Genomic DNA, 25,274 nt, shown 5'->3' with positions numbered 1-25,274 from the left:
TATTTGTAAATGGAACCAGCTTGGTTTTAAAAGTGGGTCACGTAGAGTCTAGACATAGCCTCGTGCATGACAGATGTCTTACACTCTTGATTTGTTAGGCACTTTATTGTAGTGTGCGGGCGTTGCTCAAAATATAGGTTAACAGTTAGCCGCAATTTTTCGGCGTGTTCACAACTGTCAGTTCTAGACGTATAATTAAGTATCTAAGAAAATACTAATATTTTCATGGATAAGTCTTTTTTAACTAACCTGCTGTTTTTTTAATAAAACTCATTTGCTCATTTTGCACACAATAAGTCCCTCAATATCCGGAGCGGTGCAAGCGTATGTGCAAAGGAATAGGCGGCAATTATAAGGTTTTTATAACCTTTTTATTTAGATTAACGTGTACAACTATTAAAAATTGTATTGAAGGGTTAAAATAAAACATCTCATTGAAATACAATTATTTATTTAATTTGTACGAATACATACATCCCCATAAGGGTTCATTCATTCGAACTTTGGTTACTTGACACATAAATACATACTTATATTATTATGTAGACACTAAACACTTATCAATGAATACTTACGTCATCTACAGTAAATAAAAGTCTCTTTATATTTCTAAATTACTTGTTAAGATTCGAAACAATGAAACATGCGTTAACAATAAATACATATTACATTAAACACTTACGTTATTTAAATTAGAATTTAAAAAAAAAATTAAGTCTGGAAAAGAGTTGAGCTTATAGCTTTTCATTAATTCAATTATGGAATCACAATACGTTCAATTTTATTCGATTTCTTTTACGGGCAATGGTCAGCGACCATACAGCCTGGAATTCATTTTTGAATACTTTCTCTGTGGTTTTTTTTGCGAGTAGGAAATCCGCGTCAATCCACAAGTGAGCCCTTTCTCGTGCAAAAAGTTGGATTTCGTACCCTTGGCGAACTGTTAGACCAACTAACCTCAACTCTGTTATAAAAAAATTGTCAATTCATACAAAAAAAAAATGAGGAGAAAATTAAAATACTGCGAAAAGTTAAAATTCAAGACTAGACCTGATTAAAATTTAACATTCTAACAACAATGTTACCGCTTAAATTTATATTAATTTGTTAGTGACATTACGAAAATTTAAATACGATGGAATACGCGTAATTAGGTAACGAATTCATATCCGTAAATTATTTTTTACTATCCTAACAAGGAATTTGTTAGAAAAATAATTTGTGCGAATAAAACAAACGCTAGTGGAAATTATCAATTGTTACATAAAAAGCATTTAGTAACAACATTATACAATTAGCTTTCAGAGTAGGTGAACAGACAGAGAATGGGAAAATCTAATGTCGAAATGCCAAAAGCTAGTCTTTAAAACAAAAAAAGTCTTAATCTCATCCCTGTCTGTTCAACAATTCTGTTCTAAGAAAAGCACACAACACTAAATTACATAACATTTATTAAATCTTTAATTCCCAACTGCAATGTGTAATTTCGTTTATTGTGTGTGGAAGACAGACATGAAAATAAACAGCACCGAAATTATCTACATTTGAAATAATGCCATGGCGAAATGGATCTTATGCTCTACAGATAAATACTAATACTGAATGATAACTATCAAAAACTATGTTTATTTTAATCTCTCAAAAGTAATTATATATCAAATTTAATGACACAATAATAGACAAGCTTAGAATAAAATATATCTTTTCAAATAGTTGCCATATAATATTTTTTATCTACACCCATGCTTTAAATCCTATATTAATGATTCTAAAACAGTTAGCTTATTGCCAACATTTAAAGACCCAAGGTCCTAATTATCATTACATGATCCAAACGAGTGTTGTAATGAAATTCAATACAACATTACAACACTCGTTAGGATGATGTAATGGTAACTAGGACTGGCTTTTTTAATGATTCATATTATGGGTGTAGATAAAGTCTTTTATGCTATCGATAATTAGATATTAAAACACTCATGTGATACATTTTATCACCATCCACATTCGTGTTATAATACCAATTATGACACAACAGTTGCATAAATAACTATTACATGTGAAGTACTAGTAATTAAAGAAAAAAATTCAATCTATGTAAACATCTTTAAAAAGTTTGTGTATAATATTCGTAACATTTATTAGGTTGCGACATTCAAAAAATATTTGTTTTTATGATAAAAATATTTCTTTAGTGTTTAAATCATATATAAATACAATTAATTTGTACGTTTCATCTATTTGTATTTTTAAATATAGTTTTGATTTGCTTAATATACCTTCTTCTATTCGTTAACAATTTATATATTTTTATGATCTTAAATATAATAATAAGAATGAAAATAAACATATCACCACCATCTTCGATTATAATATCAGTACTATAAGACGTTCAAAAGACAAAAATATTTATATAGACGAAAATAAATTTAATTTTATTGTACACAAATTTAAGAAGATTCATAATTTAGTTCCGTAATTTTGTAAAATAGGTTAGTAACTCAGACAATATATATGACACAGATTTGAATATTATTTTGTTATATTTGTTTTTGCGATCAATTTAGTTCCAATGCCTTCTTTATGTCATAAATAATTTGAAACAAGATTGTCAAACAACATTTAATTTCACAATTTTATATCATACATTATTTTTATTATTAATGTCTTACCTTTGACAGCAATTGGATTTCGTACCATCAACCTTGCCGTGTTTACATAACCGTACATCATAATCATATACTTTTGTCACTGATAACCGCTGCCTCAACACGTTTTGTCTTTCTAAGTCCACTTTACGACAAAACACAAACGTCAGATTTTGACGAGTTAGAACTTTTTTCTTTTTACTCAGTGACACCGAGAACAACATGACATTGACAGATCCTCAATCATTTCACCACTGCTTCCACACATTTATTAATTATTATAATTTGTGGAAGAGTGTGCCAATATTATGATTATTAACATCACACAAATGGTATTAATTTTCACGCAATCACTCTACTCATACTGTCATGACAAAAGATTATCATTTTGATGACATTGACGAATGACATCTTTTACATCTCTATTTATTGGCGCTGACTTGATCTACGCCTCTGTCAATTTTAATATACACTGTAATCATACTGTCATGACACAAGACTGTCATTTTGATGAAATTGACAGATGACAACTGTTACATCTCTGTTATTTGGCGCCGACTTGATCTAGGCTTCTGTCGATTTGAATATAATAAGATTTAACACACACCCTTCTCGATTTTAATGACGTATCAACATTTTGTTTAATGTAACACTGCTTCAATGCAATTTTATTCGAACTCAGGCCTGCTTAAGTCTTCTGTACAAGCAGCCTGGTATGAGTATGGTATGTTATCATATTATTAAAGGTGTTGTCAGACCATTGACAGTGACAGCTATCGGGGTTGACGACTGTGCTATTTGGAGATGGGTCGGTGAGACGAGCCTGCTATACGCGCTCGCCGCGCGGCTTTGTGTGCGCATCGAAGAGGTAAGTAACACCATAAGCATGGTACCACCAGGCTTAACAAAGTGAGCCCTAGCCATCTGAAATTAAAAATAATATTTGAATCAATAAAAAAAAATCTAAGTTGAACTATTTAATATTGAAATAGTTTAACTTGAGAAAAGCTTAGGTTATTACTTAATAACATATATTTTATTACACTTCTTGAATATGGACATTAGAATTTTGTGTATGCACATTATTAGTATCATTATAAGTAATTGGTAAGAGTGAGAGAGGAGGAGCCTGCCTACCGCTGCCGTATGCGTGAGAGAAAGGGAAGACAGACAGACTGGCGACGTAACGCGTTACGTTACGAAGCGATTTACCCTGCCATAAAAAGTTATCACTTCAAAAATATTGGTTATATTCAAATATTTATATTCAAAATAGTGCTGTTACAAATATTGAACGTAGTTCCTGGAAAACGTTTCAAGCCACAAACATTACATTTTAAGGAATTCGTGTTTAAATTTTAATAAATTTGTTAGTGTTTTATGATGTCATTTAAAGAGTAACAGTAGGGCTGCCATTTTTTGTCATTCCTTTAATATAAATCACGTGACCAGTTTTGTGTTCTAAACTCAAATTCGGCATGATCGTGGTTTGGAACGTCTGGAATTAGTCGATTGGAGATAGTCGATGTAAATGGCAAACGGTCTTCGGGTAAACCTGTGCGAATAGGTGTTCCACAGGGTTCTATTCTCGGTCCTTTCTTGTTTCTTATATATATTAACGATCTACCGTTTGTGGTGGATGATAGCCATGAGATTGTATTGTTTGCTGATGATACTTCACTTATTTTTAAAGTGAAGCGACGTGCGGATATTGATGACGAGGTAAGCAATGCACTCTCAAAGATAGTGCGTTGGTTTGAGACGAATAATCTGCACTTAAACAGTAAAAAAACAAAGTGTTTACGGTTCATTACACCAAACACAGCGGAGGTACAAACCAACGTACTTATAAATGACCAGAGATTGGAACTTGTGGACACTACGGTCTTCCTGGGTATCACGTTAGATAAAAAGCTTCAGTGGGGTCCACATATTACCCATCTAGCAGATAGACTCAGCTCTGCGGCATATGCAGTTAGAAAGATTAGAGAGTACACGAATGTTGCGACCGCTAGATTAGTGTACTTTAGTTATTTTCACAGCATCATGACGTACGGTATATTACTATGGGGTCATGCTGCTGACATTGATATAGTGTTTGCTCTGCAAAAGAGAGCTGTTCGTGCTATATATCAGCTTGGTTATAGACAGTCTCTCAAAGAAAAATTTAAAGAAATAAATATTATGACTGTTTATTGTCAGTACATTTATGAAAATTTAATATATGTTCACAAAAATCGTCACCTTTTTGCTCTTAATAGTGATTTTCATTATTATAACACTAGAAATAAGGGATTGCTTGTAACTAATTCTAGTAGGCTTCATAAGATACATAATAGCTTTAAGGGTAAATGTATACACTTCTACAATAAAGTCCCAGCCACTGTTCAGGCATTGTCTATAAATAAATTTAAATGTTTTATAAAAAAATGGCTCTGTCGTAAATCCTATTACTCCACTGCTGAATATCTAAATGATCGGACAGCCTGGGACTAGATTGTGATTATTTTATAGCAACTGTACAATATTGTATATTTTTATTGAAAAGAGCGCAAAAAAAAAAGAATGCTGGGAGAGTTTCTTGCGCCGCTTCTTCTCTCTCAGAGCGCCATTTGTTTCCGAAGCGGTAGTAGTATCTAGTAGTATAAGAAATGACATCAAAAAGAATTCTAAAGGAATCAATTTTGAGAAAATAAATGCCTTTTATGCCTTTTATTACATCCAAATATGGTAATTAGGTTCAAAGATCATTTATTCTCATTAAAAACTGTTACTTACATGAGAACGATATTTATAAATAATAATCTATGAGTAGTCCGTATGATAAACATAGGTATAAAACTAAATATAAGTGTATGCACTAGACAAAGGAAGTATCATCTGTAATACATTTGGCTAAACGGAGCTTAAATAAAAAAAAATTGTGTGGTTTTATGAAACCACGGTAAAAGTGAAACTTGTTTTCACATTATAGACATTTAACTTAAAATTTTTGGAATTATATTCCATTAAGGGTATAAAAATCGCTTTATCAATCTTAATTTTATACTTGGACTATTACTCATTCGAAATGAGAAATAGTCTATACACTACACGGTCAGCTGCTGCGAACTATAGGCGCCGCCCGACCGTCACGCGACATGCAACACACAGACGAAAAAGTTTGAGACGATGTAATAAAAGTTGCACTTTAATTAAAAGTGCTTGCATCTTTGATATCCGAAGATAGTCCACTGTACAGTTTAACACCTTCATATGTAATTGTTTTCATTCCATAATGGGACCATGAAGTGGTCATTGTAGCGTCTATTTTGTATTTGTTTCTTTTTTGAAAATGTTAATTCTGAATGTATCTGTTTGTCTATAATTTTCCTAATTAGTATGCAGGTTGTGCATTTGTATAACTGTAATACATTCATATATTAAGTTTCATTATAAACTTTCTCTGTAGGTGTTAGAAACGGATTATGAATAAGAAATTTGTTTTGTATTACTTGTAATTCTTTTAACTTAAATTTAGCGGCGCTGTCCCATACTTCTATTATATATAAAAAATGTGATTTTACTAAGGAGTTGTATATCGTTTAACGGACCTGAGGGCCTACCATAAACTTTTAATTAGCGATTCAATTTCGATGCCTTTCAGTTTAGACACCTAAACTGAATCGCTAAAATTTGTAGTGTGAAGTGCATTTTCCTGAATGGCGTTTGAATCGCTTATGAAGAATGAACGAATAAATTTGTCTGTGGTCCGCGGTTTGAGAAAGAGATGACGCTCTACAGCCGTTGCATAAGTTTGTCTCTCTTACTCAAACATATGCTTTGCGTTTTGAAACCTAAAATGATATGATAGTAGTGGTTATTTTGCGTAGAAATTACTACAAATACATTTTAATATTACGCTTAATAGCGTCAAATTATAAACCATTAAGCCCTTTTTAGTACTTAATAAATAATAGTAATATAAATATATATAATTCTTTGAATTACAAATAAAAGGTTTCCTTGGGTGTTTTCGTAAAAATAACTAATTATGAACGCTCCAACATTGATGTTTGATTTGATTGGAGCACAGAGTACATTTTTTCAATTCGTTCTTGCGATCGCTATAGCTATAACTTTATTCACAGTAGTTTGTTTTACAAAAAAGTCCAAAAAAGTATTCTCATCTCATCTTTCATCAATAAAATTTTCCTTTTCTGTATGTTTTCACTATATTTTAAGAGTTATTAACAACACGATTCACTTTCCGCAACTTTTTTTGAATCGCTCACTTTGACACATAAGCTATCCAGTTTAGGTTGAAATATTACCTCATGGTACGAATGAGTGAACGAACTAAATCAGTTTGCGATTCAATTTCCTACTTGATTTGACGTCAACCTAAATTCGATCGATTAAATGATGTCGTGGTATGATATAGCAAAGCAGTTCATTTTAGATCTTCAAATGATTCGCAATAACATTTCATGGTAGGCCCGCTGCTTTGGAAGAGAAATAATTACCTTGTGGCGCATTCCCTTGATGTTGGCTGACAGGCGCAGGGTTGCGAGACCATCTCTCCTTCACCTTCAGACTCGATACAGTGGTACACCATACACTACAAACGAAAGTTGTGGATTTAAAGAATTTTTTTCACAGACGAGTTTTTATTGGTTGTAAATATTACTGAAAGAGAAACGCACTTTTAGAAACTAACAAAATTGATCACTTGGCGTTGCTTAGAGACGTCGTTTCATTGTGTGTCTTCTACCGCATTTATCACGGAGAGTGTTCCGAAGAGCTTTTGCACCTGATTCCTGCCGCCAAATTCCACCATCGCACGACACGCCACAAGTTATGATATCATCCCCACCATCTGGATGTGTGGCGGTCCTCCACAGTGCGGTTTTCAAGGAGCTTTTTTCCACGTACTACAAAGCTGTGGAATGAGCTTCCTTGTGCGGTGTTTCCGGGACTATACGACATGGGTACCTTCAAAAAAAGGTACCCATGTCGTATAGTCCTATTACATTAAAAAAAATATATATTTTTTTACACTACTAAAGACTTATAATAATAAGGTTCAATTGACCAAGCTATCTAAACAATTACAAGTACAACTGAAGTACAGTTCAGACAGAAAACTGTTAGGCGAGCTCTGTTCTCGTTGGACATCAGGAAGTCGAGCGGGCCAGATGGCATTTTTCCAATCGTGCGTAGAACGTGTGCCCCTGAGTTGACGCCGGTGCTAACGCGTTTATTCCGGAGTTGTCTTACTGAAATATGCAGGGCAAGCCTGTCAGCCATTAACGGCCGTTCCCAATATTCAGTCTATCTCTTACTACATGAGATAAAAATCGTAACTATCGTTGACTTTTCTGTTCCAATAAACTTATCGACGGTAACTCACCTTATCCGTACACGCTGTCTGTCAATGCGATGACGTATAGCTTACCAGCGATATAAGTTTGTATGGAAATTGCAATTCACAAGTCCCAATAAAAGGCGATAAGAATGACTTATCGGGTGTATTGGGACAGCTTCAGATTATTGACAGCTTATTACTGACAGTAGAAGGTAGTAAATTATCTCTATCTGTAGACAGTATATTGGGAACCGCCGTTAAACAAAAGGCGTAGTCCCTGACTCATGGAAGTCAGCCCTTGTCTATCTAATCCAAAAATAAGGAGAAATTTACCTCCCTGCTCTCCAAAATCATGGACACCATAATTAACCGTCGGCTATTATTACCTATGGTATAATAACCCATACTTACCTATGGTATAATATATATAATAACCCATAATTACCTATGGTATAATAACCTTCAGTCAAATATCATTCTCAAATTCAAATATTTTTATTCAAAATAGGATGTGACATCACTTATTGAAAGTCAAAAACTACCAGAATGAATGCCTCAGACCTGAGAAGAATGAGCGCAACAAACTCAGCGGGCTTTTTTTATCATCGAAAAAATATGTTAACAAAGTAATATAACGAAAAAGTAAAACAAAAAGTAGTACAATTAAACTTATTATTTAAAAGCCTGAGGGCGGTCACTCCATTTCCAATCTGTGTTATCATTAAGAAAGTCATTTATGTTATAGTAACCTTTGCCACACAAACGTTTTTTAACAATTCTTTTAAATAACGTAATACTTTTGTTTTGAACATTTTCTGGGATCTCATTACATAAATAAAAATAAATGGTATAAATAGAAAAGGTAAGCGAATCAAAAGTTACTATAAACGATTTTATTGACAATTCGTAAAGTCATGCACGCTTTGAGTAAGCTCCTTAATATTTAAAATTTTAAAAAGCTCATCTGTAATAAACAATAGTTAAAAAAAACTAAAAAAACACATTTTTTTATAGAAAACCGAACTAAAAATAGATAGAAATTTAAAACTAACACCAATTCCTGCCTTAAAGACGATAGATGAAAATTATATAAATTAACAAAAATCTTATTTTACAAAAAATTATATAATTTTATCAAATTAATGTATTGTCATCGGTCCTCGATAAATATCTGAAGTTTCAACGAAAACTGGCAGTTAAAAGTGGGTCAAACTCGCGCCCAAATTAGTCAGTTACAAACAAACATACATACATACAGGTGAAGCTAATAAAAAGCGTGTAAAAAAGGGATGTCCTATGGTAATTTCTTGAAAACAGACACAAACAATTATTACCTGTGCACATTTGATACAAGTGATAGTATCAATACAGGAGCGACAGAAGTCCGGACCGAACTCACAAGCGCCCGATCCGTTAGCACTTTCTAAGTACCACTCGTTACAGTATCTGAAAATTATTACTATTTTCAAGTTCCAGCCATGAAAAAAAAATACTAAAGCCATGGAGTTTATTACCCCGTAGACGCATAATATCTTTCCCAAATCAGCAGTGCCCCAGGGCACTAGATTTTTCAGATACAATAAAATCGAAAGTGCCGTACGGCACCCTACTCTCTCATCAAGTTCTGATCCTTATTTTGTTTATGATACGGCTTATTTTGCATGGTCTTATAGCTTGTTTCAATAGCTTTCAGATACATTCACTCATATCATTCTAATTATAAGAAATCTATTGCTGCACGAAAAATAATACGCATTGACAGAAGATCAGTTTCCCGGAACGGAGCTCAATATTTTTGAAAACCCAAAAATTCTGAGCGACACTACAATTGCGCTCGTCAGCATGAGACATAAGATGTTAAGTCTCATTTCCCAGTAATTTCACTAGCTACGGCGCCTTTTGGACCGAAACACAGTAATGTTTAAATAATCTAGCCGGCATCCGGTGCAAAGGAGTCTCCCACTGGTAAAAGATATGCTGACTGTACCTGCATTTCAACCTCGCGTGGAACTGTTCGGCCGGTTTCTTCTCGGGCAGTGGCGGCGGACCGCTATATGTGCACTTCTTTATCGAACCTAAAATTATAACAAGATTCATAATAACCATTCAGTTAGTTAAGGACTGTTGACGCACTTAACTTCTTAGGGCTACATTTCACCGTTAAGCTTCCAAACAAGACACCATACAGACACCAGAGTCGCCCCACCACATTAAAGGCCGAAACACATAACCGCGTTGACGTCATACTTGTTGACAGTGATTCAGTTTGTTTCTATCACTCTTGCAAACAATACGCGTAACCCGGAAGCAGTTTAAGTCAATCCCAGCATTTTCAAAGCTGTCACAGGATTCCTTCCTGTCATATTATTTTTCTGTATATATTTTGATAACCCGCTTAATAGCTCTTCAAATGATGATATACTCATTTTAAAGTAGGCGAAAAATTATTTTTCGTCTATCTTTAATGCTATGAGAAGTAGAAGTCATCGGGATTCATAGCCTTATTAAATGGCTGTATCCAGTATCTTCTCTAGCGTATGTTTAAAACAGAGTAATGTCTTCTTAATAACAAATAAGCAATAAGTTTCTTACGACGATCCATGCCAGAGACACGTCCATTCACAATAAAAAAATATTAAGAACTGGTATTTATTCAATAGAAATAAATAGTAGTTAAAAAAAAGTAAAAAACACGTTTTTTGTAGAAAGCCGAACTAAAAAATAGAAAATTTATTTTAAAATTAACATCAATTCCTGCATAGACTAAAATTATATAAAACACCAAATTCATAATTTTATCAAATCAATGTATTGTCATCGGTCAATCGCTAATAAAATGGTCACAAAATACCTTTATTTATTTACGGTGTGTGTGGATAGATGCATCTACTGTACTCAATAACTCTTGTTTTTATTTATTCATTTACATTTATTCATTTTTTTGACTTTTGTTGCATCACTTCACATAATATGTTGTAACTAAAACGATCAGTAAAAAGATAAAGCTGTAAATGTTAATTTAAAAGTGTGGCAAAGAGTTTCTTGCTACTTCTTCTCATTAGCTCAACCCTTTACGAAGTAGCAGTAGATTCAATAATAATTTTTTTTTGACATTCATAAGTGTCTGTTCCGTGACCTACATGAATAAAGTGATTTTGATTTGATTTGTTTTAAATGGAGCCTTACTTCAGTCAGAAAATTTTTCTAAGTCACGCTTAAGTCACACCTAAAGAAGTTTTACTTCAATATAATTACCAGAGTCACACTTGGAAAGTGTAGTTTTCGTGTGAGGTGATGCCTTCTCTGAAGTGATCACTCCGCCGGGACCCACTTGAGGATATGTATATTCGTGAACCTGCGAAACATTGACAATATATTTAATAGCTAAACTATAAGACATTAGGCCACGGTAGTTTCTAGGGAACGGTAGTAGTAATGTATTCCAATACTTAATACTCATATTTATAAAAATTAAAAAAAAAATTAGCATATCCTTTTATTCTATTAGAAATATATTTCTCATCTAAACAAATATAAATTAAACGAGCCATCTTCACTTACGAGGGTTAATATTCATGATGATTTATCCGTTATTAATAAAAACACAAAGGTCATTGACCGAAAATCTTTGTGCTGCGCGATCGAAGTATTTTTTATTATTAATGCCAAATAATAACTCACTGCCGATAAGTGAACGTAGGGGCAGCGATCTGGGTCCTCGTCTGTTTTATCTTCAAACTGGCTTTCGTATTTGAGAGAATCTGAAATGAATTCGATAAAAAAATTGTATTTTGCATAGACTTACATTACACATATTATCGCATAGACAAAGTGTACGAGAGAGATGAACATCTCTAACAAAAATAAAGGAAGATAAAAATTTTTATTGAAAAGTCGGAAATAGTTAGCCACGCTTGGCATTAGCTCACGCATACACTGACACATAAAAATTGGCCACGCTTTATCAGACAGCTCACAGAATTCCTTTATTTACTGTGTGTGTGGATCATGCAGCTACTGTACTTAATAACTTATGTTTTAGATTAATTTACATTAATTTTTTGACTTACTAGTGTAAGGCATTGACTATTTGACGTTTAGTATGTTGGTTGCATCACTATCTTGTTTTATATTATATTGTAATTGAAATGATTTGTAAAACGAAGAAAATGTAAATATTGATTTAAAAGTGTGTCAATGAGTTTCTTGCTACTTCTTCTCATTAGACCTTTAAGAAGTAGTCGTAGATTCAATAAGAAACAATTTTTTTTGACATTCATAAGTGTCATTTCCGTTACCTACATGTATAAAGTGATTTTGATTTGATTTGATATACAGTACGATACAAATGGTCTAGTTGACCAGCTAACGTCAGGGTAGCGGTATTCGCGCGCTTCTTAATAATTCACTCTGATAATTTTTCCCAAACACGCCAAAAGAAGTATAATAACAAAAATATTATAAAAAGTAAAATTTATAAAAATGGTGCAATTAACTTACCAAGCGGATGTCTTGGCAGAGTGATGGCCGACAATATTGGTGTTTGAATGTCATCTCGCGCTCGAATGCGACTTGCTGTCGAGTTTTCTGAGCTTGATCGAGAATCCGTAGGTAGGTTAAGACACTGCAATATTACATAACAATACAAGTAAGCTTAGAGTAGGTCGTTCCTACCAGAGAAGCGAGTGCAGGATGACCTAGGTGCGCACGAGTGTCGTATACTATTATTCCTATTAAGTTCCACATAGTTCGACTACTATAATTATTTTCAAACATTCCCGCATGCTCACGCACGCTCTTGTCAATGTGGGAAAGTAGAACTTTGCGAATGCAAATTCATGCTCAAAATAGAACTTTGCGCACGATAATAGGAAAAATATATTAAATTATCATTATGTTGCCTAGATAGAGCCTCTTTCTGTTACGCACGACAACAGGCTTATTATTACTTTAAGAGGGGACGCTAGCAGTGTTAATCCATACTAACGTATTCCCTTTTTCCTCCATGGATAATGCTTTTAGACCAGTGATTTATTGTCACTAAATCTAGGTAGGCGTTTTTTTTTATGAAAATAAGGGATGAGACGAGCAGGACGTTCAGCTAATGGTAATTGATACGCCCTGCCCATTACAATGCAGTGCCGCTCAGGATTCTTGAAAAACCCAAAAACTGTGAGCGGCAGTACAATTGCGCTCGTCACCTTAAGAAGGTGATAGAAGGAAAACATCACTACATGTACCTATCGATGATGAAATTGCAAACCGTACTGACGAGCAGAAACAAGACGAGCGCGAGGGGATGAAAAGGGATCGGGATGGGACTTCACGTTCCAGCGAGGCCCAGAGATAATGTGACAGTATAGAAACTGTTGTTATGATTTTAAAATAATTAATTATCAGCAAAGTGCGTCATGAATCAATTAGTCGATGGTACAAATAGACAATAAAAAATACTCACTTCGAATATATTGTTCTCTTCGTCGTCATCTTTCCGTACTAATTTACGTTTGTAAGAATATTGAGAAGACCACGAGCCACCCAGACCTGTGAATGAACAATTTTTTTTTTAATAAATTTATAAGTCAGAGGGATGATTGCGCTTTCGGCTTCAGCTAATGGTAAGTGCCTAGGCCTCATGCTGCTGAGATTGATATAGTGTTTGCTCTGCAAAAGAGAGCTGTTTGTGCTTTATATCAGCTTGGCTATAGACAGTCACTCAAAGTAAAATTTAAAGAAATAAATATTATGACTGTTCATTGTCAGTACATTTACGAAAAACCTCCTTTTTGCTCTTAATTGTGATTTTCATTATTATAACACAAGAAATAAGGGATTGCTCGTAACTACTCTTACGACACCCTTCCCCTATTCTTTTTACGCCTCGGGGAAGCACATGGCACAGGGTCCTTGTTTTGCGATACAAGGACCTTTCTACTAATCTCATACTAAATATGCATGGTTGTGTAAGATCAAAATTTTTAACACTTCTTATTTGATTTTACTGAATAGGTAACGTATTTTCGATATCACTTAAAAGTTTTTTGATATCTGTAATAGTTACGGAATAATCGCCTGGTGACACTCAACTATTACATCCTGTATAAATACTTCCATCTTAAAAAATATCTTCGTCTGTGGTATAGCAGATGTCCGGGCAGCTTACTTTTCATCAAGTTTGCCACTTGTACGTTTGCCCCTCCTGATATTAAAAAAAATGTTCGCTACCACTAGAAAAGCAGAACAGAAGCGTTACAGTCCTTTACATTTATGAGGACAGTTTCGTAGCTCCGATTAAATTATTTCTTGGTACAGAAAATGCTTGATGATAATGCAAGCACTGATATTAATGATACCACCATTGACGTATAATAAACAACTAGATTCAAAATCGCGTCTATAAGGCAGAGTTTTCGTTGAGCTGTGTTATGACCGCGCTTTGAATACAACGACACGCAATGACAAAGTTTTCAGTGAAAAACTGCCTACGTAGCATACATAGCAGCATAACTTAAAAAGGATGTCATATGTCAGGTAAGTGCCCCTTTAAATTTGCAAAATAGTGTTTTTTTTTAATTTTTTCTAAATAAATACATTACAATTATTAAAACAAAGTGTCCTTGATAAATCTACAAAGTTTGAATGAAATCTGGCCGTTTAAAGTGGGTTAAAATCGCGTCTAAAGGAGTCAGTTACAAACATACAAGTGAAGCTAATATAGAGCGTGTAAAAAGAGATTGACATACATAACAACATTCAAACAAAATCTAACAAGAGACTAGAGACAGTGGGTGCTAGGAATACATATGGTGAAAGAACCACTAAATATATTGTTCCGATTCTATTAAATACTCTAAACACCTTTTTTATTGATAGCATTACAGAGGCAAATTTGAAACACAAATTGAAAATATATTTTTTAAACAACATCCTGTAGATGGCTTGTAAAGTTGAACACTGAACCGGTTCCATTGTTTGCTCGGCGGATTAGTGTGTTCGTTTGCAAACAAGAATTGAAACCATTTTAATAATACGTCTGGGTTCGTGATTTTTTTTCTGTTGCTTATATTTTGTTATTTAGTATATTTAGATCCGTAGGAGAACCAAAGTTACCGACATAGCCCAAATGATTGCGAAACTGAAGTGGCAGTGGGCAGGCCACAAGGTTCGTCGGACGAATGGCCGTTGGGGCAGTAAAGTGCTCGGATGGCGACCACGTACCGGAAGACGCAGTGTTGGTAGGCCCCCCACAATGGACCAACGATCTCGTCAAGACCGCCGGAATACGTTGGATGAGGGCAGCGCAGTACCGATCGTAGTGGAAATCATTGGGGGAGGCCTTTGCCCGGTAGTGGATGATGATATTTTGTTTTTTCTATTGACATTAATTAATTATTTTGTTGTAATATCGCAATGTAGAACTTATGGCACTCCACACAAACCCAAGTGGTTAATGGGTGCTATTGTATTGTATTATCTTTTATGTTCCTTAAAATAAATAAATTAAAAAAATAGTATGTGTAGTAAGGCGAGTAAAAAAGAGGAAGAATTAAAATGGAACACTCGTGAGACAAAAAAAAGAAGAAGTAATATAAAGTTTAAGTATTTCTGGTAAACTCACCGTGTAGGAATCCAGTATACGGTAGAAGGGAAGCAAAAGAAAGCACATTAGATAAATTAGTTCACGTTTTAGCGCAAGTATCGCTAGGTGAAATAACATATGGCAATTATAGGCAAGTAATAGCAATACTAGAAAATATATAGTAATATGTAATGTTCTGCCTCCATCGCCGTAATTCCAGAGCTCTTAACAAAAACAAAAATTGTATGTTTTTTTGAGCAACACTACAATTGCGCTCGTCACCTTGAGACATAAGATATTGTCTCATTTGCCCAGTAATTTCATTAGCTACGGCGCCCTTCAGACCGAAACACACTAATGTTTGCACATTACTGCTTCACGGTAGTTATATACCTATAGATGTTTTACTGACAGTTGGAACGTGTAAAAAATTCAAAGCGCTATTTTTCACAAATAATTAACGTCATCTGGTAAATAACCCATTTGGACTGCTGTTTTGATGTTAAAGGCACCTAAAAACCGTGTGGTGAATTGGAAGATGGATAGGCCGCCATATAAGTGATGTCAGATTCATACACTTCAATTTATCAGTAAAGGTTATAAAGCAAGTTACCGTCTAAGAGTTCTTCAAGTGCTGTTCGAACTCCTTTATCGAAAGCCCGGGCATCAGCCGCGGTTTGAAAAGTCAGGCCGAATCTCTTTTCTTCCGTCAACCAATGATGGAAAGTTGGCATCACTTTGTGGTACTGGAAGTCTTTCTGTATCGTGCATTCCAAGACCACCTGAAAATATTTGGACCTTCAATAATCCTTTTCTCCAAATAAATAATTTACTTTATAACATTGAAATATATAACAATATTACTAACACGACGAGATAAAATCCCGAATAGAATGGAAATCATTCATTTACAATAGCGAGTGACAATACTAAATATAGCAACAACACATGTTAAACGTTAATCATTATAGCAAGGCTAGTGAGATAAAGTATGAAAACAAAGATTTTTTTAATGAAAATAACAAAAATTTATTATGCAATGCAGTACCGCTCCGGATTCTTGAAAAACCCAAAAATTCTGAGCGGCACTACAATTGCGTTCGTCACCTTGAGACACAAGATATTAAGTCTCATTTGCCCAGTAATTTCACTAGCTACGGCGCTCTTCAGAATGAAACACAGTAAAGCTTATATGTTCCTGCTTCACGGCAGAAATAGGCGCCGTTGTGGTACCCATAATCTAGCCGGCGTCCTGTACAAAGGAGCCTCCCACTGGTTCAAAAACGTTTGTGTAGTAAGGGTATAAACTATTTACACATTACTGATTCACGGCAGAAAAAGGCGCCGTTGTGGTACCCTTAATCTAGCCGGCATCATTTGCAAAGGAGTCTCCCACTAGTTTCAGGGGTTTAAAACATTTTCATTGATATCTTGAATATTTAAAAAAATTAATGTATTTCAAAGGTTGCCTAGCTGCCAGGCTGGGATTCGAAAATTATAAGTAACAATCTTCTTCGAACGAAAATAGTCCAAACAGGTATGAACTTCTTCACAAAATGGCGGACCACATCTTGACAACTGACGGTTTCGTACACCACAAACCACGCTATGACAGCTATCGTTGACCAACTGAGGCCATTACAGCGTAGGAGTGATAGGGACAGAGATAGCAATCGCTCGCCATCGCAATATAACTCAGTAACGGTCAGTGTGTTTACATTCTTTATCTCATCTCGCTGGCCTTAACATAAATATGTCAGTTTATAAAGGGGCTTTGACATGGGGAGAAGAACTGATAGGAAACTGTTCCCAGCACAATGTATAATTTACTCACTGAGTTATCGCTGATGCGTTTCCCATGTATATAATACTCGTATGGAAGGCTTGGTGCGGTGCCGCAAGCAGAAGTGCTCTCAACATCCCCATTATTCGCAGGTCCACCTATAACGAAAAATATTCTTATATATCAACGTTTAAAGGACTGTATTATAGCCAATGGAGACTAATTCGAATAAGCTTTTTGTATTTTAAACTAGTAGTTATCCGTTGCATTCGCAACTAAAGGTTTTATCTCAATAAAATGTTAAGGGATAACAGACTAGAGAGAGTTGTCATACTGAAATTTGCAAGCCTGTCAGCCATTAACGGCCGCTCCCATTATTCAGTCTATCTCTTACTTGAGATAAAAATCGTAACTATCGTTGACATTTCTGTCCCAATCAACTTATCGACGGAAACTCACCTTATCCGTACACGCTGTCTGTCAATGCGACGACGTATAAGTTTAGTCCAGCGATATAAGTTTGTATGGAAATTGCAATTCACGTGTCCCAATATAAAGCGATAAGAATGACTTATCGGGTATATTGGGACAGCTTCAGATTATGGACAGCTAATTATTGACAGTAGAAGGTAGTAATTTATCTCTATCTGTAGATAGTTATATTGGGAACGGCCGTAGGATGGCATAGCGATATCCCATTCTGAACGGACGCACGCCAAGAAAGGGTGGATATTATTAGGATTGTTTTATATTTATGTATTAAACTTACTTAATGTTATATTCAATAGATTTTTCTTTGTTTTAGTATTTATGGCTCGATTAGGTATACTTGGATATGAATAAATTCAATACTACTGAATGTGTAACAGATGCGCTGACATTTAACATAGCTGACATAACATATTTACGTAACATATATATACATATATATGTGAAATATCAAATCAATAACGAATATTTACTTGAAAATTTTGACAGCTCGCTATTTATCTATTTAACATTAACAATAGCTTCAAATGGCGAAGATTGGACGGTTACGGTTTACAGTTAAAACACAATAATGCTTAAACATTACTTCAGCTAAACAGCTTCACGCCAGAAAAAGGCGCCGTTGTGGTACCCATAACCTAACCCCTGGATGTATGTAGCTAATGCTAGTCCCTGGTGAAAATCATGTTTTAAGATTTCCTTACATACAGGAGAAGTGCATAAAGTGTAGTGTACCTGTGACGTAATGGCGGGCTCTCCTGCCCACCATAACTTCGGCGAGACCTCCGCCGCTAAGCGCTACCCATCCCCCCGTGCCTTCGTCCCGGCACATTACTTGCGCGCGGACACGCACCAAACACACACTGGAACAAATAAACCAATAAATACACTTATAAATCATTGTATTTTTTATTATTCTTATTCTTATGGAAAAGGAGGACAAACGAGCGTACGGGTCACCTGGTGTTAAGTGATCACTGCCGCCTTTACGTACGCGGTACGCGCTTTTTTTGAAGATACCCGTGAAGTATCGTCCCGGAAACACTGCACAAGGAAGTTCATTCCAGCTTTCACTACAGCTTTGTAGTACGTGGAAAAAAGCTCCTTGAAAACCGCACTGTGGAGGACCGCCACGTTAAATTTGACCAAATCCTTAACTATATCAGCTAATATGGTGCAACCCAGCCTTAGTATTTAACTTGTGGCGTGTCGTGCGAAGGTGGAATTCGGCATTCAGCGAATTGAATTTGTTGGATGCGATTACTAATTATGACAATAATCACGACCATTATGTTCACGAAGCATCCTTACACAAACAATTCAAGCTCTAAAGGTTGATGCATCCAATATACAATAATTTATAGTAATACAGTTTATTCTTTATTACTTTTTAGGGTCCGTAGCCAAATGGTAAAAAAAGGAATCATAGATTCGTCATGTCTGTCAGTCCGTAGGTATGTCAGTTTTTCCGAAACTATAAGAAGTATACTGTTAAAAACTTGGTGAGTAGATGTATTCAGTTAACCACACTAAGATTTTCTTACAAAAATAGAATAAAACTCTCTAAGATTTTGGAGAGCAGAGAGGTAATAGCAATACGCCTGTAGTTTCCCGGATCCGTACTGTCTCATTTCTTTGGATCGGATGGAATATGACTTCCGTGAGTCAGGGACTACGCTTTTCGAATAAGAGTGCCGGAAGAAAAGCGTTAGCACCGGCGTCGACTCAGGGGCACACATTCTAATCACGATTGGAGAAATGCCATCCGGCCCGCTCGACTTCCTGACGTCCAACGAAAACAGAGCTCGCCTAACAGTTTTCTATCTGAACTGTACGTCAGGCACCGCGGGATGGTCGGCGTCCTCCTCTCGCAGGATCGTTGTAGAACCTAACTATCTAATACTCTCTAGTGCATGATATTCTTTTTATAACTTAATACATATTATATTTTACTAGCTGACCCGATAGACGTAGTTCTGTAGATAATAAAAAAATTACTGTTTATAGGAATTTGCTAATAATATTTCAAAACATCAAGAAATATTGCGTTATAAATTTTCCCTGTAGTTATAATGAAATTGTTTCACAGTGGAACTGCCAAACCGTGCGTCACTAAATTCTCTCATAGAAAATATGTCCATACAAAACATATATTGAAAATAAAAATAATTATGGGTCCCAAATCGAAATAAAAACTATCCTATCTCTCAAGTTGGACTAAACTGCACTCCATGAAGTAATCCCCATTAAAATCCGTTCATTCGTTTTGGAGTCCATCGCGTACAAACAACGTGACACGTAATTTATAATTAAGATGTTATATTGGGCCGAAGTCCGACCTTTCTTACTTTACTTCATTCTCTTTGCTTATTCGATTATTTTCTCATCCGCGTCAATATTTAAATTCAAAATAAAATATTCTTTAACTTAACGGCCAACCTTATAATAAGGAGCTCTTATGTACGGATAAGAACTCCTTGTTATTCTACCTATAGTTAATTGACGTTTTACAAACACGATGTATAAAGCCGAGACTGGGAAATTAATTCATATTACAAGGTCACCAAGTCTCATTCGCACTTGACCGCTTTGTCTTTACAAATAACAAGTAAATTATAAGGTACTACAGAGACGTACCCTTGACTAGATACCTACGCACATACAATGAGAACATTGAAGATATTTTTGTCGTACGATAGAATATTATCGTATAAAAAAACAAAGCTGTAATATGTAACATGCCCCAAATTACACAATAATAAGCTTCGACTGCTATATCTATACATTGCCGTCACGGACTAGTAACAAAAGAAGGACTCCGCGCCGTGATATTAGCAAGTGAAGCCTTTATGCTAGTGTGTGTGCGGTTACGGGGTATACCAGTTACACAATTTATTCTCCCTGAAATAATCATATATCAACAAATACATTACAAATATTACTATACAATACAAATATTATTGTTTTTACCTTTTTCACAACGCACGACAGCATTTTTAAAACATTTTATTGCGAAGCAAACTGATCTGTCACAGACGATGGTAAATGTCATAGCGGCGGCCGACCGGCTTGTGTTAGTGTAAGTCTATGCGTGGGGCTATGTACCTATGTACGTTTACCGGCTTGTTTTGGTGCCTCACTGTTATGTAAGGTGACACGGAGTCCTTATTTTTTTACTCGTTCGTGATTGCCGTATTTCCTCCAGTTGCTTAAAATATTCTTGCTCAATAAGCAGCAATGTAAATCATTTGTTCAATACGGACGGGACGACGGTTTAGCTGATGGTAATTGTCCATTACAATTCTTGGATTAGGACTCTTAGGATTAGAAAAACCCGCAAATTCTGAGCAGCACTACAATTGCGCTCGTCACTTTGAGACAGAAGATATTGTCTCATTTGCCCAGTAATTTCACTAGCTACGGCGCCCTTCAGACCGAACCCAACGATAATGCTTACACATTACTGCTTTACGGCAGAAAAATATCATAATCTAGCCGGCATCCTGTGCAAAGGAGCCTCCCACTAATTATGAATTTTCGCAAAATAACGCCTGATTCAATAAATTTCTTGTAACCTTTAATCTAATACATATTTGATCGAAGGGTCATCTACCCTTGGACCATCTGTCAACGAGTGGATGAGGCGGTTCTGGTCGGTTGGCAGGTGGCTCTGATGACCTTAACATCAAAAATGTCCATAAGGGTGATAGCAGCTGCCGTAACATTGCTCTTACGGCCGTTCCCAATATACTATCTACAGATAGATAAAAATTACTACCTTCTACTGTCACTGACAGACAGCGTGTACGGATAAGGTGAGTTAGACAGAAAACTCAACGATAGTTACGATTTTTATCTCAAGTAGGCCACAACCGGAGATAGACTGAATATTGGGAACAGCCTTTAAACGTTCGTTTGTTTTACTAAAGTTATACTCATTTTAGTGTGTTAGGGAATAAATATCAGAATGAATTTTTAGAATGCGCGCGCACACTAACACCCAGACGTTAGTTTCTACAAATCAGCTAAATAAAAATAAAAAATCTCGCGACCTTGACATGTGCTGGATCGTCGAAATAGCCATTAAAAAAAAAAGATAAACATGAGAAGTGTATTATCACATGACAATAATGACATGAGTGGGCGTTAATTTTCTAAAATAGCAAAATCGCCATGTGAATACCTCACTTTGGAATCAGTGCCGGATTAAAAAAATGCATCCAAAGTTGCATTTCAATGTATTCTTGTTCTTTCCCGCAACACCAGAGTTATCACAGGAGTGTTGCCGGCTTTTAAGGAAGGAAGTTTCCCAGGTTTAATATGTCATAATTCATATTATCAATAACCTAATGTAAAAATAAATACAATATTTTTAAAACATTAAAGTTACAATCAGACTCCGACAAGTCCGAGTCTCAGTTGGCCGCTTTTTCTATATCTAATTTTTCAAGTTTCTTCAACTCATGCTTCCAGAGTTATAATGATGAGTCAATACATAGGTGGAAATATCTTTTTGTATTTAAATAACAATGTTTATAAATATATCCATTTAAATTACATAATATTACACATAGTCAAACACTCACTAATCGGAAGTACAAGAAAGTATACTGGCAACATTTCCATGTTCAATAGAGATGCTAATCAGTTAGCTGAAATACTTGAATTTGCTCTATTAAGATGCATAGACATGCATTTGACTGGTTTCTATGATCATTCGTAATACTAAGTTTTGCTTTCTTTCTCATGTATCTTATATCTTTAAACAAGCAATTCTTGTATTTATAATATATATAAACTGAATCGCGGAAACGGCTCTAACAAATTTTCATAAAATTTAGTAAACAGCGGATTTTGGAGGCAATAAATCGATCTAGCTAGGTTTCAATTTAAAATATGTAGTTTTATCTGTGTTTTAATGAGAAACTGCTACAATAACATTAGAATACAAAGGTAAATTTGCGACTTTATACAAGAGTGTAATAGCTCAGATGGGACATTGGGCGATCCGGAAAGCAGAAGACCCCGGTTGGAATCCAGAAGTCCTATTCGTTTATTTTTTTTTCAAGTTTTGTACATTCTTAAAAACAGTATATAGAGATATGTCAGACCTAAAACTAACTGATATAAGCTTAAGTAACATTCCAATATGGCAAATGGAGTAAAACATTAATGAATTGGTACACAGGTCACATGAAAAGTAAAAGAGGTAGACCTTTCCAAAGATGGGTGGACCAAATAAGAACTGTTGCAGGTGGCACATGGACTAGAACTGCGGGGCATAGAATTTTTGGAGGAAATTGGAGGAGGTCTTTGCCAACAATAGGCAAACAGACAAGGTTGTTGAGGGAGCTTAAATTTCATTTTAAATATAAATATTCTAGATTAAGTAAAACACTTTGTATAACTTGTCTGAATAAAGGCTTATATTATTATTATTATATTAAAACATTCCAATATAAAAAATAAACGCATGATAATCTCTTATGAAAGAAAGACAAACTCTGTAACTTACCACCATGTATAGTGTGTACAATATACACCAAAACACTCTCAATAACAATAATGGCTGTCAATAAATAGCTTTCAATTTTTAACTAAAAATAATGGCTGTCAATAAATAGCTTTCAATTTTTAACTAAAAATAATGGCTCTCAATAAATAGCTTTCAATTTTTAACTAAAAATAATGGCTCTCAATAAGTAGCTTTCAATATTTAACTAAAACTAAAATATGAATGACCATATTGGACTACTTACTCTACTACTATTTATAAGACTCTGATAAATATCTACACAGAATGTAGGAATATATTTGGCTGCTACCTGCTCTGCTTAAATGACAGCACATTAGGTCTTACTTGCTCACCACAGTTTATAAACAAAACTTGACTAAGTAAAACTACATACACTAATTGTTTTAAAACAAGTGAAAAAAGCACAATAAAATATAAATATACAAAAATGTGATCATAGTACATCATATATAGTAATTAATTATTTCAAACAATGATCTGGACATATCATTCGCAGACTGATAGCGGAACGGCAAAAGTGTGCTTAAAGACAATGTAAGCACAGTCTTTACCGAATCAAATCCAAACTGAATAAATGTTTTACATTGCTGCTTATTGACCAAGAATGTTATAATCAACTGGAGTAATTGTGGCAATGTATAGATAAAGCTGCATTTGAAGGTTATTATTGGAGTAATTTGGGAAGTTCCATATTTAGGCTTTGCATTGTCTATATGTCATTGATTAATAATAAAATATGTTCATTAATAATATAATTTTCCTTATTTATTTCTTAAATACAAAGCACAGCAGAGTTAAAATACGTTTGTATAATTATAGAAATATTGAGCACCAGAAAGCATAGTTTTGTATTTTTCCTTAATTATTGAAAATGGTAATAGTGATTATCATCCCTAAAATGCATTATTAACTATTACTAGTTAGTGGTAGAATTTAACACTCCCTTAGCAAACACATTCATAGACAAATGAACCAGATAAAACTTGAATTATTCCATTCGTAACTTAGTTGCATTTGACAATTGTGCAAAAAATACGCGGAATAATATCTGTCATGTTAAAGTGAATTAAATTTATTTCATTGTGAGATGCTTCAATCGTTTTCAATAGAGAAATTTATGCATGACTTCGTAATTCGTATTCATACATACAGTCAGTGAATGAAGTCAAGTCATTGATTCATAGGGTCATCTAGGGCGGAGCTTTATTACATTCATGTTTAGTGATAAATTCTTTATACAACGAAAGCGTTGCTACTCTTACTGCCTAATTTAATTTCTGATACAAGTTAAAGAACCAAATCTTTTAATTATCCTTTACACGAAAAATAGCAGGGCAAGGGCCCTACCTACCTAGCATAGGGCGAAACACGATACACAAAAATCACACATTTTATCAATCAACTTACTTTTCAGATGCCTCGGTCATGATTCGATACGTCGAATATCCTAATTTCTACCCGCCACCTTACAGATTTCACCATTTTTAAAACATAAATACATCAGATTCACTTCCAAAACGTTCTTAATCGGCCCTTTGTTGGGCCTCAGTGCGCCTGCGTTATTGACAGTCCGGGCGGGTATTCAATGAAACCGGCTCAAGTGCGCGACAGGTGGCGCGAGAATCCTGCTGTGTAACAAACTGCACCGGTAGGATTGGTCGATATAGTGACGTTAGCAATTTCAACCAATCAGGGCGTGGCGTTTCTACAGTAACCAATGACGTAAATTCTCAAATAGGTTCGCTGAACCGCGGGCTTTTGAAATTATTTGAAAAAATACACTATCTGCCGCGATTTCTTAAAAACTTTTACCACTCATATTGAAATTATTAATTATATTTTTTACGTACAAATAGACGTTGAATTATAATTATTTCACAGAACCGGTTTTC

The 25,274-nt window shown here is 34.9% G+C and overlaps 1 protein-coding gene across 2 annotated transcripts; it reads right to left on the bottom strand.

Annotated features, from left to right (window-relative positions):
- Positions 1–434: 434 nt before the first annotated feature.
- Positions 435–24,968, bottom strand: LOC126972795 (sprouty-related, EVH1 domain-containing protein 1). 2 transcript variants are annotated; one of them, XM_050819851.1, is made up of 12 exons: positions 24,790–24,968; positions 18,582–18,709; positions 17,409–17,515; positions 16,188–16,356; positions 13,454–13,539; positions 12,496–12,619; positions 11,677–11,756; positions 11,251–11,350; positions 9,983–10,070; positions 9,330–9,441; positions 7,154–7,248; positions 435–3,572 (listed from the first exon to the last, which is right to left on the bottom strand). In XM_050819851.1, exons 1-12 carry the CDS (start codon positions 24,807–24,809, stop codon positions 3,443–3,445), a joined length of 1,239 nt encoding a protein of 412 aa, XP_050675808.1. In that variant the 5' UTR covers positions 24,810–24,968; the 3' UTR covers positions 435–3,442. The 2 variants fall into 2 exon arrangements, with proteins under 2 accessions (XP_050675808.1, XP_050675818.1); XM_050819861.1 differs by having other exon boundaries at positions 13,454–13,491.
- Between the last annotated feature and the right edge of the window lie 306 nt (positions 24,969–25,274).

The sequence above is a fragment of the Leptidea sinapis genome, chromosome 2, assembly GCF_905404315.1.
Source record: "Leptidea sinapis chromosome 2, ilLepSina1.1, whole genome shotgun sequence".
In the NCBI taxonomy this organism is placed as follows: Eukaryota; Metazoa; Arthropoda; class Insecta; order Lepidoptera; family Pieridae; genus Leptidea; species Leptidea sinapis.
The sequence above is the reverse complement of the archived record's forward strand: the minus strand, read 5'-3'. Positions and strand labels throughout refer to the sequence as shown.

Coding starts and splice junctions, on each gene's coding strand:
- LOC126972795 (XM_050819851.1), bottom strand. CDS start 24,809: ATGACCGAGGCATCTGAAAA. Junction 11,351..11,676: donor CCTACGTTCACTTATCGGCA/GTGAGTTATTAT, acceptor AATGTTTCGCAG/GTTCACGAATATACATATCC. Junction 10,071..11,250: donor ACTTTCCAAGTGTGACTCTG/GTAATTATATTG, acceptor TTATAATTTTAG/GTTCGATAAAGAAGTGCACA.